At 36.7% G+C, this 15,731-nt stretch overlaps 1 protein-coding gene across 2 annotated transcripts in view; it reads right to left on the bottom strand.

The window, feature by feature from the left end:
- Positions 1-15,731, bottom strand: part of EXOC2 (exocyst complex component 2) — a 128,015-nt gene that overhangs the window by 46,832 nt on the left and 65,452 nt on the right. For both annotated transcript variants that reach the window (XM_014941079.1, XM_014941078.1), the window contains exons 13-17: positions 12,533-12,657; positions 8,473-8,541; positions 8,066-8,223; positions 4,944-5,065; positions 1,273-1,334 (exon numbers count right to left, since the gene is read on the bottom strand). In XM_014941079.1, the coding sequence (XP_014796565.1) occupies positions 1,273-1,334; positions 4,944-5,065; positions 8,066-8,223; positions 8,473-8,541; positions 12,533-12,657 (536 nt within the window). The remainder of the gene's footprint in view (positions 1-1,272; positions 1,335-4,943; positions 5,066-8,065; positions 8,224-8,472; positions 8,542-12,532; positions 12,658-15,731) is intronic.

Here is a 15,731-nt window from a genome sequence, read left to right as displayed (position 1 = left end):
AGTGCTGTATATAAGGAATTCGTGAGTGATTTCTAAATACCAAAAATGGAGATAAGCAGTTTTTAAACAAAGATGGATTAGGATGCAGCAGAAGCATACAGAAACAAAGCTTTTGTGGAAGGTCTTCCTCCTCTCTTCATTTTACAAACGGATTGTGAAAAACAGAAAACTTAAGGGACTTGCCCAAGTCAGCGGCAACTGAAACCAAGAGCAGAAGCTGTAAATCTGGTTATAATACTACAACTGCCCAACAACACTCCTTCCTACAACGCGTATATTGTGATTGCTTAATGCCCTCCTACTCAACTTTGAACACGTATTTATAGAAGCAAATAAGAAAAACCAAAAAAGTCTGTGGAGCATTCTCTTAGATAATATACACAAAGCAACTCTCCCTCCCACAGGCCCTTTCTGCTTTCGCAGATTGTTTTTAAGTCATTCCTACAACATACTTGCTGTATGTTAGGCATTACTCATTACTGTTTATTTCCAGAAAGCATCTCACTAATTTATCTGAATTTGGTTTCAAGTTATTTGTTGTTTTGTGTAGGCACTCACCTAAATTAGTTGCTTTTCAGTTCAATTTCCCATTATAACATGTAAGTGACCTATTTATTTAGCTACAGACCAATTCCATGGTATTGTGCCTACTAAGTTATGAAGCATTTTGATGTGAACTGAACTCGTTGTGACCTCAAAAATATTTTTTTCATCCCTAAAATAAGATGCTTGACTATGGAAGTTATTATTGCTTATCTCAGTAAAATCACACTAGTGGTCAGCAGTAATCACACTGATACATTTAAATACCCCACTTAAGGCAGAAAGTCACGCTACATATCTTGATGCCCAATTCTTATTTATTTTGTCTCTCAATACATTGCAAAAATCTGCAAAGCTTTTATTTATGTTTTCTGTTTTGCACCTTCAAAAACATTGCTGTCTAGTAATACCATTATCACTTAAAGTTACTTCAGATATAATATTTTCAGAAGGACAAATAAAAATTTGGGAAAAGGAAAAAAAAAAGAAAAAAACACACTTTGTGTTTGGTGATGGGATCTGTTAAGACTGCTGTACATCAATAAAAAATACAAAATTTTTTGTTTGGATGGTTATGTCCCTATACTTTAATAAAACTATAGATGCCAGTATGAACACACATAGACAAAGTACAAAATAATTCCATTTTTGGAGAAGATAAAAACCAGTTCTGTTACACTTGCAAAAAAAAAAAAATCCAGCAAAGAAAATGCCTGCAAGTATACCCACCAAAGATGTCAAACCTTCATTGTCAACAACCCAGTCTTCCTTTTCAGCTAACCTCTTTATATCTGTAAGACAGAGCAAGAGAGGGAAGGGTGGGGGGAGGGAGAAGGTATTAATTTTCATCATTAAAACCTCCTTGAACTTGAAAAGATAAACCACAGACATTGGGACTGCTATGACTAGGCATACAAGCAAATAGCACTAAAAGCTTCAAAGTTTTCAGCATTCTCAAATGACTAAGAATGGAACTCATACATGGTATGCTGGTGACACCACATAGAGAAGCATATCTGTGATACATGGCGAGAGTTGCATGCAGCACATCTTTTACTGGAAAGCTTAAAATGAAAGGAATATTGTGAAGAATTTGGGTTTGTTTTTATTTTGTAAATTTTTAATCACAACATAAAATGCTGCATTTAGGAACCCAAGTCTCTAGTCTATTATACTGCAGCTCTTAATTAAAAATGAAAGAACAACTGCCTAGCATTTTAGTAAAGACAGAAAGGACAGCATATAATTCATATTTAATAACTATAAAAGGGGCTGAGAGTCCCCACTCAGGGTCAAGGACCCACAGTGCTAGACTTTCTTCAAAAAGACCTGAAGGCACATACACAAAGCACTCTCTTCTGCTACACAGAAGGTGCCAACTTCTCTAGGCTTACTGAAACTAACAGGAGCTAAGTCAGGATGTGAATCCAAAGCTCATGCAAAAAATTCCTCTATGGATGCATGCATTCTGCATTATTGGTCTTTTTTGGGGGGCTTAATCAACTTGTAAACAGAACAAAGAGTGCAGTTTGTAGGGGCTTTGACATACACTTTTTCACACACAAATTGCTCATCAGAACTGTCTCTACATGGTGAAATTCCATTTTCAATGAGCAAAAAATTCAGTGAATTACCATCTCTCCCCAAAATCCAAGAAAAGAGGATAACTAATGCATGCTGAAAGGTATCTTCACTATCTTGGTGCTTCAATTAAGAAGCTTGGTTGTGTTGTCATCGATTGCAATTCTGTATCTCATGGAAGTATAGGCTTGGCGAGGATAAAAACTGTTGAGGTTTGTGCAGAATAATTACTCTGTTCATTTCCCTATTTAGTAAACCTCTTGATTCAACCGCTATTCTTGTGAAGCTTATGTTGCACTGGTCAGCCTTTGCATGCTTTTGTGGCCGCTCACTTTTGCATTCTGTTCTGAGCTACTACAAAAGAAACATATTTCTTTCTCGTATTTCACTGCTCACCAAATTCCAGTCAGATACATTCATGTAAACCCCCTGTCTAGTCTGGCATTCACATAATTTGGCTTTCATGACCTTTATGACCAGTGATCACATATGAAAGAGAAAAAACACAGACTGCTTCTCAGGGCCAGCATGAGTAAATGGTGTTTATCACAACAAGAAAACCCTGTGTGTGGGCAGATTTGCCCTATTTAAATCGTTAACGGTACAGTCACTCTATTAAAAATTTTAACTGAGCGGAATGCCTTTACCAACTTAAAGCACACAGCAAGAGATGAGACTGAGCTTTATATCAATAGTCTACTCAGCTCATGTTTCAGAGATTATAGAGGTGAGATTTAAGTCCATGAGGAGCCTTTTTGGTTTATATATTACAGATATAACTACATCTGAGATCCACTTATATAGCTCCATGAGAATATCATTAACTGTTCTTTCACTGGTTCCCTAAAAATAGCAGCTTCTCCAAGGGCCTAGTTAGCCTGGTCCTGTCCAGAAAAACTATCTCAACACATTCAACATATGCAATTTTGCTTTCGCTGGTAAAGAACATAAAAAAGGGTCCCATAGATAAGGCACGCAGTGCAACAATATGGAATAAGAGTCATCATACAGAAAACCATCTGTTTTCTTGTTTGATGCTACAGCCCAACACGCTTGATGCTGCATAGAACTTTCTCACTGAGAGGGGATGGAAGCAGCAGTCAAGGAAGGCTGCTGTTATTGGCTAGATGAAAGAGAGAGACATTGTGCAATCAACATAATATACCGGCATCTTAAGGGATCTGATCTCTTTCAATTCAAGAAAGAAAAGTATGAATAAAGATGTTCAGACCAAATAGGGAATCATTCACACACAAGCTGCTTTTTATAAAACTCCAAGGTACAGGTTTCCACAAGAGATTTTCCTCCGCAGAATGTATGTGGCCAGCAGACAGGACAATAAAAAGCAGAAACTCTTCTGGGTCTGAGCAAAGAACTGGGCTATTGTTATGATGCAACAAGTAGGCAAAACCAGTAAGACAGCAGACTTTTTGGCTGAGAGCTTCATCATTAATCACGTATCGGAGCTCTCTAGACCACACTGGAGAAGCCAGTGAGATGGATAAGCTCAGCGGTGTGATAGGTTAAGAACTGTCAGCAAGACAATTCAGAGCTAGACACCTCCTTCCTTTGGAACAGTCAGGACATCTGAGGACTCACTCACAATTTCTAGATAGAGGGCAGTCAGTCCAATGCTACCATCCTCATGTCATAATTAAAAAAACAAAATTTATATCTTTTCACCTACCACTTAAAAAAATAATCATATCAATTTTTCTAAGTGAAGAAAAGGACACTTCCAAATACCTTAAGTGAAATCTGAAGTAGTGGTAATACTTTCTGTATAGAGTTTTAAAGAGATAAGACAACCTATGTACTTGTGTGGGCAACAAGCTTGATATAACCACAGAAAAAAAATGGTAACACTGAACTGCGATTTAATAAAAGGGTTTGGAGCTAAGAATACAATTCATATCAACATTGGATCAAATAAACCATAGAGGCCTTATGAATTGTTGTCACCAAAATTTTAAAAATTTGCTTAATGTAGCCACCTACACTTAGCACACTTGAGGCTTGAGTAAAAAACTTACCTTCATGTCAGCCTAGAAAATAATGACAAATCATGTGTTAAAGATTAAAAACTGATTAAATTGTAAGATTAAAAAAGCCTTAATTTTTTTTAACATTGAGGGTAATTGGTCTTTTGGAAAAAATTCTTGCTAAGTCAATTAGTAAATCAATCTGCCCCTATTTTAAGACAGACATTTATTTCTGGAAGATTTACTTCATTCACATTCACATTTCAGAGATGAATACAACACGGTAAGATGAATGGCCTCTGATGCACAGTGTCACATTAGATTTAGAGAATGCATTACTAAGCCTCGACAATTCAGACATTTATGGCAAAAGCTATGCACACAGCAGGAAGCTTGGGGATTACAATATTAGTAAAAGGTCTCGGAAAACACAAAACTAAAACACTTTATGAAGGGATATGGATTATTTTTTTTTTTAAATGTTGGGATGGGACATCGCTTATTTAATTCTTCACTTTATAGAAGAACTCAAAAAAAGAAAATAAATGGTATTTCCAATATGGAAAAGCTGCATCATGAGATAAATCACTTGCATTGTAAAACTTTCTCAACCCAAAGGAAACAGATCTAAACTACTGTATTCATTAGACTAAGGGAAGACTCATAACACATTTCTGTCAGAAAAGTGAAATACTTGAGTAACTACAGAACTCAGAAGAGTCCACCGCCACCACAATACCTGTTACAAACATGATTATCTTCCAGAACACGGTTTGGTCTAATCAGAGGGAAAAAAAAGTATGATAGTAAGCAAAAAGACCTGCAGCCTTCTATTACCTTCAGCTGTGTGTTGTAGGGTCACTATAATGCAACGTACACGAAGGTCCAAAATAAGATCCTGGATGATTTGAAGCATATCATTGGGTATCTCGAGTGCAGTAAGAGACTCAGAACTAAGCCTGGAAAGCAAATAAAGTTAGACTGAAGTGTAAATCTGCAGGATTTTTTAAGCTGATATAATTTCATTGAGATTTTTTTTTAGACATTTTCTGTATATGTGTATACAGTAGCTCCACCCGCAGTGTACCTTGGAAAACTGATTATCCCATTCAGACAATAATAATTATTTGCTTAATTCAGAAGCTTGCAAATACAGATTTATTTTTCTGTGACATTACAATAATGTCATCACAGCAACATGCCAGCTTTTCCCACTGTCCTCTTGCACTTCCTCACCTGCCTTTTTGCATCCATCTCGCCTTACAACCCAAGAATAACCCTTTTGGAGTAGAAGTAGCTTTTTCTGCTCTTTTTATGTGAATGCCTAGATCAAGTCCTTGGTCCACAATAGGGTTTCAGAGAGATTGTTTACCCACATTACAACAGTAACAGCCACCAAGCTGCCATAAGAAGTGATGTGACTGGGCATCAGATTGCCAAGAGTATACACATTTAAGGAGCCAATTGCTCCCAACTACTCTGACCAGGCACAAATCACCAGCTACTATAGCTGAGGACTGAAACATTAATTTCCCCTTTTTTGCTTTAGAAATAGTCACACAGCAGCTGCTTGCAAGGAACAGCATTTCAGCTTTTAACTAAAAGGCTGCAGTTGTGCTCAGATTTTAGTTAGGGGCACAAAATGAAGTTCACTGGTTTTATTCAACTCTTAGGTATTTAAGCAAGGACAATTCACATACAGTTCATTGACATTTGCCTTAGTGTTAATACTGACTAGAGCACAGGTACTAGAAAATACCAAAGAATGGGAATTGAAAGGTGCAAGCAAACAAGTCTGAGCAATAAGTGGAATATTATCACCCATCTTTAGGGTCCTGTTCCTTATCCCTGGCGTTGGGGCATAAACCATCAAAATCCCATCATTAATCAGACTGCTATCCGCTCAGCACAACTACTGCTGTATTAAAATCTGCATTATCTCCCCATCCAGGAAACACAGGATGTAAACGGGCATCTGTGAGAAGTTCAGACTGCACAGAGGTACTGTACTGGATGATGATTCCATTTCTAAGGGAGCACGCAGCTGTCACATCCCCGAGATCATCTTTTTTCCTCAGATAACTCACCCTAACAAATACATACCTTTCTATCCCTACAATAAGGCAAGTCTTGCTGACAATGGCTTCACTGTATCATATAGCTCTAATTTATCCTCTAGAATCTATTCATATTGGGCAACGACCGAATGAGGTACAAGAGAAAGACCATGCAACCACTCCACTTTAAGCTGTGTGTTACACATAAACAAGCAGAGGAATTAATATCACACAGATATAATGCCACCTCCTTGTAATTCAGTGTTTTAAGCTTTAGCATTCTTAAATACAAATAGAAAATGGTAAATCACTCATGAGATAATTGAAAAGAGTAAAATCCTAGCACATGCTTCATAATGACTTTGTTACAAACAATAAAAATAAGACTTAAGCTATTACCTAACTTTGCAACGCATACAGTTTTTAAGCAATATGTAGACTCTTCTTCACGAGAAGAGTCAGCCTTTATCACTGGTGTGAGTCACAAGAATTTTTTACTGTCAAAGCATGGGGGCTCGAAAAGAAAAGTAATTGCAGCACTTGAAAAACTTCTGACCTGGTCATCACTGGTTGGTACCTCATCACAGTACGTTCAAGTTCTCTTCTCCAGATTTCTCCTCTATTTTTGAGTGCTTTTCATTAAAGTCTAGGACACTGTACCTGTGCCTTCAGCACAGGCATCAGTAACATCATGAGGTGGGGAAAGGAGTGGGAAGCAGAGAGAATTTCCCCAGTTCTCAGTTCAATTGTTCATTACCAGGGCATCATTACCAGAAAGCAAGAGGAGATTCTCAGAAAAAGAGCATTCTTATATCCTATAACTTCAGCCTGGATCACACCTCGGATGGCAGGACTCTGAAGCACAACCAACCTTTAGAGAATCTGTTGGTCAAACTGCCAAGATGTGCAACTGTTAAATTCTAGAATTTTATAATTTGAGTGAAATTGGATTGCTTCTCATAAAAGGGCAACATCACTGCCAAAGTCTGTGCCCTTGTCCTTTTACATCTTTTCATCAAATGCCAAGTCAGTTCCTTCTTAAATTGGAGCTTTCCATAAAATTCAGCTAGAATAAGAAACTTCACATGGAATTTTTTTTTTCTAAATGGTTAAGGTACAGATAATGTAACTGACAACAGACTTTGAGAAAGTGTTAAGCAGACTTCACAACAGGTATATATCACTGCTAGTTCCATCTGCAATAAGAATATATACATGTGACTATACACCTTCCGTTTCTTCTCTGTGCTTTGCTTCTTACCTACTTTGAAAACCGCAGAAAAAAGTACCGTATCATATCCAGGTATTACTCAAGTTTCCAAAAGATACTGACCATTCTTATAGCCTCCATAGACAAACGGAAGCAAATTCTGTATATTAATGAGACATCTTGTAATTAATGACATGGACATTACTAAGTTTATAAAAAAATGTAAGTATAAGCAGAATGGCATTATAAGCAGAAATATCATCTTCCATAAAACAACTGTAAAAGTAAATTACAATTTATGATACTATAGGGCAAAGCATGCTATTTTCACCCATTTTAGCAGCGATGGTAAAACGTGTAGCAAATGAAGCAGATAATTCTTTCTACCCTAAAGAATCAAATCTTGTTTCAGTCATGGAGTGTCTATGCTGTGCCAGTCAAATACTTTATTCAAATGTTTTCATAAGATCCTATGAAAAAATATGAACGTAATCATTATATAATACTTCATGGTATAGCCTTATTTATCAATTACACTTGCACACAGAAGCCTAAATCTTCCATAAGTAATTTTTGAAAATATTAACATTTTCACTACTCAGGGTATTTAATGCAATGAACAAAACAAAATTTGTCTTAAAGCACACACATTTCAGGAATAGCATCATTTTGTAGGCCACAGATCCATTTACCTTACAGTCTGGATAACATGCGTTAGCCACTGGCCAGAAAGTTCAGATTTCATCTCCCAGCCACCATACTGTCTAGATTCTCCTTCTTTGAGAGTAAATGGAAGCAAAGCTCCACGGATAAGTTTTACCAGAGAGTGCATCACTTCCTGAATCATCTTCTGCATTGGAAGAAGGGAAAGAAAAATCAAGAAAAAAGTTCTATCAATGTGCTTAAGCAACCACGTACTTGCTATACAAAACAGCTTGGTATGTATGATTTACAGGTGGATCCAGATGGTAGAGCATATATGAGGAGGTATAAGGGCACACAGGTGATTTAAGAAATCTGATTGTCAAGGTGGTGACACTAAAGTATGCTGCTATGAAGGATAACGGAAAGAAAGCAAGGTTTCCCCCCCATAACTTACCTTGAAATCATTTTGTCTTTGCCTAGCGTTTTTCTTTGATCTTTCCATTTGGCCAGATTTTTCAGCAGTCTTGTGAAAATGAGAAAATTGAAAAGTGTAAGTATCTCATAACCACTGTTAAAATAATTCCGAAAAAGGGGGTTTCAAACTGAAGAAGTGAAAACCGATGAGTTTATGATGCAATTATAAAAACTAACTGATGGCAGCAGCTCAATAAGCAAAGACTATACAATCAATTGGCTCCACTTATTGTAGGTCAGTGCGCTAATGTTTAATTCTGAGGAACAACGTATATTTCAGACAAAGTCAGAGACAAGCATAAGAGTAGGTCTAACAATATAAACTTCGTACGCTCAAAGTTTTCTCACTGTAATCTTAGTAAGATCTAAAACATATATAGTCCAATCATGCATCAAGTTTATATGAGGAAACTCTGTTTTTTCAGCATGGAAGCTGCCCAGAGAAGGACACGGGTGTGAAGCAGGAGACACTTCTTGGAATGAGGGCAATTTGGAATGGTAATATGAGAGAGGCAAGGTTGAGGGGGTTTTGTTTGTTTTCAGGAACACCATTTTGTTGACAATGCTCTTTAAACAATTCAACTAACTGTAAAAGAGACTCTGCAAAATAATCAGCATCTTCATGGACGCTCACTTCTTCGAAAACCAAGGAACGTGAGTACACTTTGCATGAGACAGTTACAGTTGAACAAAAACATGGTTTGACTAATAGTCTTCCTGTTTGTAACTCTAGCCGCCTGTGGAGTCTACTGAGAACACAGTACAGTGAAATATACCAAAAAAGTTATGTCAAATACTGAATTAAGTGCAGGTGTAGAATTTTATAGTTAGAAACATCTCCTATTTTATGTATATACAGCAACATCTACTGGACAAGAAGTGCAATAACATAGACAGGAGTTGTCAAAAAGAATCAGTTTACTTTCAAATCATTATTTTGAAATGTTGTATTTTTCAAGTTCCCCTGAAAAACGCTAATGCATTTCAGATTTTTAAGGTAAAATAAATAATTTGAAGTGAGCAAAAATTAGAGAAAAATAAAACTGCTTAACAGTTTTGGAAAATACATAGCTATGAAACTCTCATACTTCAAAGCTCTGAATTATACGGTTTCAGAAAAGAACAACAACATTGAGTTATTGCTCCTTAAAATACCCACTTCTCTCTTCTAATGCCTTAAAAAAAAAATAAGCTGTATTCCCTTAAACCTCAGGTATCAACTTAAAATTCACACTTTTTTACAGCTGGATTAAAGAACAACAAAAAAATTCACAGATCTTTGATATCTCTTTTTTTTGTTCCCTTAGTGGTTTTGCTGAAGACCAATCTTAAACCTTTCCTGCATAGACAGACCAAAACTATCTTGTGGTAAGACCAACGGTTACTACTCACATACGCAACTTCACCTAGAGTGATTCAAAGAACTCAACTTTTCAAACTGTTGAAAATACCACGTAAATCTTTAACTGACAATATTTTAAGGCATATAGATAACCTTTCAGAACTAAAAGAACACCCCCCCCCCCAAACCCTACAAACTGAACAAGAGAAAACATAGCTTGTTATTCATATGTGGGGATTTTCTTTACACATTTTTAAAATGTCTTGAGGATTTGAATAGGCTAACTGAAATGACCCTCCACACCATTTTTGCAGGGCTTTTCTTAAAAAACTGTAGTAATCATCTTGCTTTCTCACAAACAATAAATAGCAAGCAACATGGTAGAGGTATTTTTTTCATGGACAATTAAAATCTGCATGATTTCTGATAAAAACATATAAACCTTCAGTTTTGAATGTGACAGATATTGTTAGGTGCCCTAGAAGTAGTCTTCTAGCTTATGCCACCCCCTCCTCCCACTTGTCCTCAGTTGATAGTGGCATGCAGATGCAGAACACACAAAAGGAACTGGGGGCACCATCCCTCCTCTCTGCCCAAGAACTTGGGTGGCTTCCTTAAGGACCAAAGGAACAGAAGAAATCAAATATATGGGGATTAATGTCTCACAAGCTCAGAATCTGGCCCAACAGAAGGGGAGTAGATATACCTTAAAGACTAACAGGAAAAGTACTCCTCCTCCTTTTTTTTTTTTTTTTTTTAAATACATGGAAACAGTACTTTGTTCAGACATGACATAAGATCACTGCATTTTCCACTTGTAGTCACTTTCATGAGCATGATTTCTCAATCTTGTTTACAGTTCAAGTCTCGGTTTCTTTAGAAATAGTTTTCTTTTTCATTGTACTCAAAAAAAAAAAAAATCACAATAACTTAACAGGTGAATTTGTAAAGTCTAATTTCCAATGGTACTGTTATCAAACACAGAGGTTGTAATTTCTATTTTTGTGAAAGTCAACAGTACTAAGGTTTATTCTCTATTCTACTTCCTTCACTGAACATTATGAGTCAATGTCATACCTTTCTTCTGATTTAGTCATATAAAATGAGGATTACAAATAGAATCTACTTCACTGGAGCTATAATGCTCTGTATGTTGTGTTCAATATATAAAGAGCTATAGTACCTATTAATATCATCATATGAAAATGTTATATTGATTTGCAGACAGTGTTAATAAACAGAATAGTCAGAGAAAAGGAAAATAACAAAATATGCTTCCAAATTTCCTTTCCCAAGGATTTTGTTTTATTTTCTACTAAAGCTGCAAAGTCTGGTAGATATCTATGGCTGTAGTTCTGCTTTAGGGACAATTTTGTAACGGAATACTGTAGCTGTGATGACTTAAGGATTTAAGCACAGCCGGACACTGTAAGCATGGCAGGATAAAAACCAATCTCAACAAACAAATTATATAGCAACAGTTAAACAGAGAAGTTTTAGATGCACAAACCTTTAGGTTCAATATAGAAGGTGATCTGGATAATACACATGTCCAAAAGCTTGCTTATTTCCACCTGCACTGTATTACCCCCAACTATCTCCATATCTCTTCATAGACCTTGTCTTCAGAGCTTTTTTAGTGCCCAGAATGAGTGCAAACTGCAGTCAGCAGGACTTCTCAGGGATAGCTATGCAGATGGGATGTGAATTAGTGCCTTATCATCTGTTGATGGAACACAGAGCTGCCTTTCACTACACTTCGATCATGTGTTTGTCAGACTTGTTCCTTGGAAATACGCCATCACTACAGTTCTCCTTCTGGAGAAGAAACAACATGGCCTGAGGACCAGAAGTGCAACTGTCTGCAAAACATAATGTAATTCTGTGACCAAATTTTAGCACTAACACAAATCCCAAAACTATTGTATTTATCTGGTGCTGATTATGATGGTAAGCTGTACACTACCCATATCTGATTAATTATGAAAGTTATCCTTTCAGAATCTGTTAATAGTGTGCACATAAAAACAGCCCATCATGAATCATTACTTCCCTGGCCTTGCTTCCTGGATTATCAAGGTTATATTTACATAATTTATAAAAACCAGATCATTTGAGCAAGAAGGACTAGAAGCACAGGTGACTGCACTTCTAGATGAGACTCCCTATAGTATGGCTGTGTATACCACTCTGGGCCTTGGTCATTTCGCAACTCTGGTCCTGAACCCATCCTCACTTCCAAATACTTAAAGCTCGAGAAATGAGTACTCTTGTTCCAAAGAAAGGAAACATTTTTTTCTGTATGACTTTGTCTTTTACATATCTCTGTCCTTTGTGCAATTTGCTATTTCTTCAGATCACCAACGAAGGGCATCTGGCCTGCTACGAATAAGAGGTGAAACTATATAGATATTGACTCCAGCATCTGGAACAAACACAGACATTCTAAATAATTCCACTGTATGCTTTTGTTGTTTTAAAAACAAGAAGAATAATCACACTTCTAAAGGTTAGTATTGCAAGACACTTTACTAGTCAAAGTAGCATTTCTCAAATGTGTAAGAGTCTACATACTGTTATATAAAACTCTCTGATTAAAACAAATCCAGTAACTTCTTCCAGTGAAGTACAGTATTTCAAACATAATTATTATGGAGGATTGTTACTCAAAAGTCAATTTATACAGCAGAATCCATACCTCACTGAATAAACTTCCATTCACATAAGAAATCCAGAGCTTCCAGAAGTTGGGCAGCTGACTTACAACAAGTTTTGTCAACTTTTCAACAAACATAACTTGCTGAGGAGCTTTGTATCGCCAAGCTATAAGAGGTAGAGGGCACAGAAACAACAAAATTTAAAAACTTCAAATTAATAAAAAAAAAAAGCAGTACTAGATTGCTGTTGCTTTGTGTTATACAAGTGACTATATAGTATATGTAAAAACTTTCAGGTAGGAATGGAGAAAATTAAAGCCAGGCCCATATAGGCGTACATAACTGGTACACATACAAGGTCTTTCTCCCCTTCTTATATGCTTACAAGGTGCCAACACTATGACAATATATACAGAATAGGCCTTCTTTGTGGGGGTTTCTAATGCAATCCACCTAACAATCCATTGAACTGGTCTTCTGTCTTCAAACCACTCTAGAAGTTAAGGTAACACAAAAGGAATGAAGACATTAGAAGTTTTAAATGATGAAGCGGTGATGCTGAAGAAACATGGCTGATAGATGGGCTAATGATTAAGGCAAACAATGGAAACTGGAAGATCTACTTTACTTCCAGCTCAAAAAAATTTTCCATTGTGGTCTGCGGCAAGTCACCAACCTCATCTTAATTTTCATTTGTTTGGTAAAATCTTTTATCTGAAAAACAGGGGAGATTCCAACATTGTCATTAAAACTCAATAAATGTATCACTAATTATATAATGATATTCTTGGATGAAGAACACAATCATAACATGTAACACTGCAGCATCTCTCACTTCACGCACCTACCTGCAGTCCTGGTACACTGGTAATTAAAACACATCAGCAAAATAGCTTACATTTTTGCAGCAAATAACTTTTCTCAGTTTCTTATCAAATGAGGCAAAAGAAAGTGGGGGGGAAGGGAAAGGTAAAGAGAAAGCTGAAAAAGGGAAGAAAAAAAGTACTAATTAACACAGAAAAAAAAAACCAAACCTGTGAAATAGTTATACAACCACCTGCCTTCTCCACTGAAACTTTCTTTTATGTTGTTTTACCAAACCGCTGTTAAACTGATACCCTGTTAAGAGACTTATGTTTAACCTCAAGAATTAGACTAAACTTTAGAAAACTTGGAAAAAGGAAACACAGATTTTTTGAAAAAAACCCAAACCAAACAACCAAAAAACCACAAAACAAACAAAAAAACCCCTTAAAGAAGTCCATGTTTGTTGGTGTGGGTTTTTTTTTTTGTATATAACTCTACTCTTTTACAAATGATAATGTTGAAAACATGATATTATCCTACATAACACTGTGAAAATGCAGTAAAATGCTGGGTGAAACAGGACTTTTTGTCTTTACTCTGCTAGAGCACATTGCCTACATAGAACCAGAATTCACCAATTAGGCAAAAATAGCTGCCTAATAGCACACTAGGTAACCAGTAGGTTTCATCAGGGCCTCACTATTTTATTGTATTGGTAGCCAGTCTTGAATCTCCTTGAAGTACAGCACACCTTCAGCAGCATCCATTTGTTGGAGGTGCGGGTCAATTACTAGTCCATTTCTTTAGTGGACAAATAAACACCTGAACTACCAAAAATGTTCTATTTCTCACGGCCAAAACATTTAGGGACTCTGGATTAGTATTTAAAAAAGCCAAAAAAACCTACAACAGAAGCCCAAAATTTGGAGAGAGACTCTGGCATAACTGAAGCATAACTCTGCTAATAGAGATGAGTCTGCTTGGGAGGCATGAAAACTTCAAAGCTCAACTAGCAAAGCTCAGTGTGGACAGGATGCAAGAGCGCTACTTTTGCCAGCTTGGTTTCTGACTGTCAGGGAACTGGTCCGGACCCAGTAGCAGAAAAACTCATTAACACAAGCTGTGACTATGCCAGGAAGCTGTGCCAACACTGCTATAGCAACAGAGGCTCTGTAAGGCCAACAAACCCGGAGCTCTTACCAAAAGATTTCAGCTCCTTCGAGAAACCATTTCATCTTTGCCAAAAGTGCCAGCATCAACCCAAGGTTATAACCAGGGATGTCTCATCCTAACTGGAAATACACTTCCAAGTATTAAATTCTTTTCCCTTCCAGGAAGCACACTTCAGGCCTATTTCAAAGACTGCAGACATCAGATATTTATTAGAATAAGCCACTGCACATCACGTCAAAAGGACATTCTGGCCAGAAATTCAGGATATTTTGAGTTTGTTGCTAGAGAAAGCTCCAATCTATGTTAAAGCAGAAATTTTCTTTTATTCTATTATAATCTGTGCTATAACATCCTAAAGACTAAACTAGAGCTATAGTTTACATATCCTCCTGAACACACGCTCAAGCAAGAGCTGAATGTTATTTGAATGCTGCAGTTTTGAATTTGAAGTAATTTGTTCAAAGAATCACTCTCAATCATATTGAGGAAAAAAAAAAGCACACCAAAACACCAAAAAGACCAAGAGATGCCATTCCTCAAATTTGCTAAAAACCAAAAGGAAGCACAAGCAACTTGAAAACAGAGGACATCATGGCATATTTGGAATGGCAGCTCCTGCACAGATATCCTAAGCGGTTGGTTTGCTTTGGGTCTCCACTCAGAGAAGAGCAAGGATGGTAAAGTTTTCAACTCTTCCCAAGCATCCAGTGGGCATGTGCACCTAATTACCAATAAACTCAACTCAGAGGCAACTCATTTTAACTCTAGGGTCTTTGCAGTGGGTTATTACAATGCTCTGATCAATCCTCCAGTTTTCCTTTGAGTTTTGGTTTAAACTGGTGGCTACAGAATCTGCAAAGCTTGCTGAAGACTTCTCCAGTTTGTAAAAGGTTATGGATCCATAGCTAAGACTCAAAAAGCAAAGATAATCGATTGAATTGGAATTGCCTTCTGTAGATGCAACCCTTTAAACAGAAACACATGCAAAATAATCCAAACAGGGAAGAAAACCCCTGGATTTTGGATATTGCTTGCTACATTCAATGTGGCATGTGTATTGTTAGTAGATGGTATCCAACAACAACCAGGAATTTACTGTTTTGCTCTGTAAAACTTGTTCAAATAACTTTATGCAAAGCTTTGGGCTGAGAAAGGACAGAGGTAACAGTAATACAGTAATGTCATTACTTGGTATACGTGTATATTTTGAAGAGTCTGTGTAATTTACATTTTGAAATAAAAACATTCAACCTCAAACTG

This window comes from Calidris pugnax, unplaced genomic scaffold (genome assembly GCF_001431845.1).
Source record: "Calidris pugnax isolate Ruff unplaced genomic scaffold, ASM143184v1 scaffold8, whole genome shotgun sequence".
Classification (NCBI taxonomy): Eukaryota; Metazoa; Chordata; class Aves; order Charadriiformes; family Scolopacidae; genus Calidris; species Calidris pugnax.
Note: the sequence above shows the minus strand (reverse complement) of the source record. Positions and strands in the feature narration are given on the sequence as shown.